Below are 5,087 nucleotides of genomic sequence, written 5' to 3' on the forward strand. Positions count from 1 at the left end.
CCATTTTACAAAACCAACTGCAGAACCCTCGCGCTAGTGACCCTGAAGAATCTAATAAGGCCTTTGACCGCGCGATTAGAGGATGGTTACTGTAGCATCACTGTAGCAAATTATCAATTAATTACCATCATTAGATTCGTCGCAAAAAATTACACCCCATCCCTAAAAAGGTTTTGCAGATAGATTTCATTTAGTACTTCATGCATGCGAGACTTTCTTTTCAGGAAGTGGGAAATGCGGCGGAAGGGGAACTTACCGGCTGCCGGAGAGGGTCGGCGTCGACGGCTGCGGCGCTAGCCGCGGCGGGGGTCTTGCTCAGATGGGGGGATTCGACTTGGGGAGGAAAGAAGCCTTGAGCACATTTTCTAATAGCCCAAAATTTAAAGGTGCATTTTGTAAATGTGCTAGCGTTCCAATGCAAAATGTCAAAACTGAAATCTTAAACTCTGTCTCGAATTCAGTCAGGCTGTGTTTAGTTGCTGTCAAAATTTGGCAAGTGGCTGAAAAATAGCACTATAGCAATTTTCGTTTGTTTGTGGTAACTGTTGTCCTACCATGGGCTAAATAGGCCCAAAAGATTCGTCTCGCAAAGTACATCCAAATTGTAAGTTATTTCGTTTACCTACATTTGATGCTCCATGCATGAGGCAAAAGATTTGATGTGACAGGGAATCTCCAAAATTTGGTGTGGATCTAAACACAGCCCACACAAAAGGTGCGGACATTGCATGAGTGCATTTCCTTATTGGATTTCAAAAAAGAAAAACGAATGATTCATATATTAAGGTCTCCTTTGTGATATTGGAAAGTTTTTTGTTGTTACGTCCTAACTTCTTTCTATAAAATTAAAAAGGTTCCTATGAAATTTGTTGCATTATTCATGTATAAAACTTCATGAGTTCTAAATGGGACCTAATCAGGGACGAAGCTAGGAAATAAAGGGAGGGCTGAAGGTCGTCTTCTTCTACCTCTAGTAGCCCCTCCTACACCTTCATCCATAGCTAACAAATTAAGGCAGAGCTGAGGTGGGGCTCCACGTGTTCGACAGCGGTAGGGCAGGCTCGAGCCCGGCTTGCCCTGCCACTGGCTACGTCCCTAGACCTAATAATAACAGGCAGGGGAAAGAATGAGTTACAATCCAATGGTAATCGGTTTAGAATCACTTTGGCAAAGATGGAAACTAATTTAAGCCATGTTTGGTTGCAAGGATTAATTCTCCAAGTGGGACCAATCCACGGGAGGATTAAGCGAGGGTACATGTGCAACGAGACCAGCCATCGTGAGTAGGGGCTAGTGAAATACTCCTCTCGTGTCGATGCCATTGTGAGGACCTAGTGTCATGATTGTCACGCTCGCCTCTACAGGGATTCGTTCCACGACTCAAGAGTAGTGGTTTGATTCCTTCCGGCGGTATAGTCGAATAGACTCAGTATATGGTGTTTGGCAGACTAACTGAACAGGATTGACTCTAGGCCATGTTGGTTCACAACCGAACATGTCCTTAGGTCTTCTTTGGATGTTATTGGATTCACCTCGATCCATATTTGTTGGGTAGACTGAAATAAAATTTAGTTCAAGTTACACTTTAAACCACCTCAATACGTGTGGACTGTTGCTAATCCGACTACATCCAAACATGTCCTTAAAGTTTTCTACCCATGTTTACGTATCCTCACCTGCTGCAGTATCAACTTAAACTACAAGTCATTATAGGTTGTGACATTAGTTGCGATACCACGGCCAAAAGATACAGGAATAATTACTTACCTGCCAGTCTTGGATCATTCACTAATAATGGCATTATGCAGTAAAGGCTTACGACGCCTTGCAAGCATCAACATCCTAGTTAGAAGAACCCCTGCATTCCTACTTGCAGTGAGGAGTCAGCACATTCACTATGTACTTCTACCACATCAGTGTTCCGCTATGTTGCTATGTTCTAGTACCTCATCAGTGTTCCATGTGGACAACATCAGATTTGAAGACTCAAAGAGATGAAGGTATGGTTAGTAATTTAGTATGACACAACGGCTGCATATATGGAAGATTGTCAGCATCAGTAGCCTGCCCACTTCTTCATGTTCCTCCACTTAACCCTCAAATCAGATGGCAGGCGCGTCCTGTGAAACACATCACTGCCATATTCTAGTATCTGAATCCACAGAATTTGCGATCATTCTGTGGAGTGAATTTTGCCATCGCTTCCTGAATCATGACAGTGAAAAGTATAAATACACACAGCCAAGCAAGACATTACAATTACATACTACAAACCTGGCCTGGCAACAGCCAGCGCCAAAGATGGTGTTTCAACAATAAAATTTACATCCAAAGAACCATTACCCTCAAAAAAGCTGCTGCTTCTTCAGTCCAACAGAGTTTTATGCGTCTTCCAGTTGGTGCAACAGGATTGGAACTGCAAGACACATGTGCTCAGTTCTTGACATAGTATTAACAGGGCATTTTCAGAATTGAAATTTCCTATAATAGATGGAAAATTTGATTCCATGAAGAAGTCAAGACCTGTAGTACTAAAAAAGAAAGTTACCTCAACTTTTATGCTCTAGTCTCCATTTTTATATGCGCAGAATATTTTATTATAGCATAGAACATAGGGTAATACCATAGGTGCGCATTCAACATTGCATAATCATAACAAAATACCAATGCTAAGTACCTATATTGGCACATTGCAATTAATTGTGATCTAATTTGATATATCATAGAAGTAACCACGTGTATGTGAAAACTCTCATAAGAATTTGAAAACAATGCATGAAAATGAGGCTTTACATAAAATCACTGTCATGAGCTATGACATAGTTAATGTTCTCTCAAAAGGCCTGACACCTTAAAAGTTTGAAAAGTGTCAAAACTGATCACCGCCATGTTATCCATGATACTGAGCTAACAGACTAATGTGAACTGTTTGAGCAAGAACAAAAGACCTGCTACATGCAAATGCCACCCACACATGTAGAGGTTTATTATTTGCGTATCTAGACTAGAACACTCAGATATCCTTCAATCCTAAATCAGGTACAAACCTCAGTCATGTTTAGTGAATCCAGCAAAATCTGTATTGGTTAACCTTTTTACTATGTAAACACAGCAATTGAGACTACAGTCAAGAAAGTAAGTGGTACTGTAAGGAATTACTGGCTATAGCTCAGTAGATACATTCATGATTCAGTGTCTCACGACGGCTGAAGCAAATGCATGTAACCAGCAGCAACAACCAATCTCAACGATTAGACAACCATTGAGCTTAATGTGACAAAGCTCTGAGAGTTTCAGTTCAAACATTTCTGAGACATGACCTCTACTGCCTGTGGAAGATAATTGCTCTTTCCAGCATAAATATGTTGGAGTTGATCTCCAGGGCCGATCCAAAGATCGGGCCGTGCCTCTTGATCGCACACTAATCGGGGGTGTCCAGCCCATATGGCTGGTGGGCCCCCGTCGCCCGCGCTATATAGAACAGGAGAGGGTCCGGGGCACTAGACACGAGGTTCACTGCCGCCGCAACCCTCTCCCACACCCCTACCGATCTAGGGTAAGCGCGAGGCCGACGGGAAGCGCCACCACGTTGCTCCCCATCGCCGCTAACGTCCCCGTCCTCGCCAACTCCGAGTTCCTCCCCGACCCGCGACTTCCCTCCGATGGTCTGCGTCACCTACTCTCTCTCTCTCTCTCTCTCTCTCTCTCTCTCTCTCTCTCTCTCTCTCTCTCTCCCTCTGTCCCTTGTCTCTCTCTTGTAGTAGTTTAGGGATGAACCCTTTTGTAATCCTATCAAGAAGTTGTACCCCATACCCGGTTTTACATCTAGAAGATGATCTTGTACAGAAACAGAGAAGAACAGAATCTAACAATGGTATCAGTTGGCCGATCTAGAGTGTAGATCGGGTTTTGGGGTCGAGATCAGCAAGAGACTAGAGGAGATGACTTTTTGAATTAAGAAATTTCAGATCAAGAACTAAGAACCCTAACCCTAGCACAAGAACCAAGAAAGGAGTGGTGGGACTAACTTGCCTTGTCCACCGCCGGCCGTCGCTCGACGCCGCGCGGGTAGCTCGCCGTGCCGACGGGGCGCCGCCGCGCACGCGCGTGAAGAAGCCAAACTGCCGCGCCGCCGGGACGCCGACGCGCGCGTGCGGGCGAAGAAGTCTGAGCCGCCCCTCGACGTCGCGAGCCGCAGCTCCTCGACCCCTGTGCGCGCGCACGGTGCACCGCCACAAGGGCCACTCAACAGCAGCGCGCCCCACAGGTGTGCGCGCAGCCGGCGAGGGGGCCTGTGGCGGCGCGGAGCCAACTCCGGCGAGCCAATCAGACCGCCGTCGGTCAAGAAATAGAAGAAGAAAGAAGAAGCGCATCGGGTCATGCCCGCGGCCAAGCGATGCCGGGTCACCGGCCCGACGGCGGCGCGACCGCACGCGCGCCGGCGACAGCCGCCAGAGCCGCCACCGCCGGCTCGACCGAGAAAAAGGGGGGAGAAGAAACTGGCGCTAGGGTTCGGGAGGACCGGCCGTGCGCGGTTTTGATCTGCTGCAATCGCCGGCAGCCGTCGGATTCGATCCGACGGTCTGCAGTGGCCGGCCGGGCGAACGGGCCCAAATCGGCCCAGGTGGGAGCCGCGGCCAGGCCGAATGCGCGGCCCAGGCCCAGGTTGCGGCCTGGGCGCGCGGAAGGGCGCTGTGCGCCGACTGGGCCGCGGGCCGATTTCAGTTTTGGGTTCCGAAGAAAATTGAGAATTTCCCTTTTTCCTTTTATTCAGAAGCACTTTTTGAATATGTATTTAGATGAATTTGATTAGAATTCAAACTCTGAAAATATATGCACCAACGTGTATTATTTAAAGAGCAAAAAATTATAGAAATATGTCATGAATATTTAGAATTTTACGTATTTCCGCTGCGAAGAATCATTATTATTGATTTCTCTATGTTAATTTGAATCAACGGGATAATTAATATAGAGGCATATAGAATTTCATTTTTTTTCTTCAGAAATTTTATAAATTATGATATTATAATTTCTGACCAAAGTTGATATTGCAATATTATAATTTTTCCCAGAAATTTTATGCA

General features: G+C 45.8%; 1 protein-coding gene across 2 annotated transcripts; it reads right to left on the reverse strand.

Moving 5' to 3' along the window:
* Positions 1–1,746: 1,746 nt before the first annotated feature.
* LOC120671842 lies at positions 1,747–4,494 on the reverse strand. Of its 2 annotated transcripts, none has more exons than XM_039952098.1 (3): positions 4,033–4,494; positions 2,344–2,416; positions 1,747–2,205 (listed from the first exon to the last, which is right to left on the reverse strand). In XM_039952098.1, the coding sequence occupies exons 1-3, from the start codon at positions 4,371–4,373 to the stop codon at positions 2,146–2,148; spliced, it is 474 nt and encodes a 157-aa protein (XP_039808032.1). In that variant the 5' UTR covers positions 4,374–4,494; the 3' UTR covers positions 1,747–2,145. The 2 variants fall into 2 exon arrangements, with proteins under 2 accessions (XP_039808032.1, XP_039808031.1); XM_039952097.1 differs by having other exon boundaries at positions 4,029–4,494.
* Positions 4,495–5,087: the final 593 nt, after the last annotated feature.

The sequence above is a fragment of the Panicum virgatum genome, chromosome 5N, assembly GCF_016808335.1.
Source record: "Panicum virgatum strain AP13 chromosome 5N, P.virgatum_v5, whole genome shotgun sequence".
NCBI classification, from domain to species: domain Eukaryota; kingdom Viridiplantae; phylum Streptophyta; class Magnoliopsida; order Poales; family Poaceae; genus Panicum; species Panicum virgatum.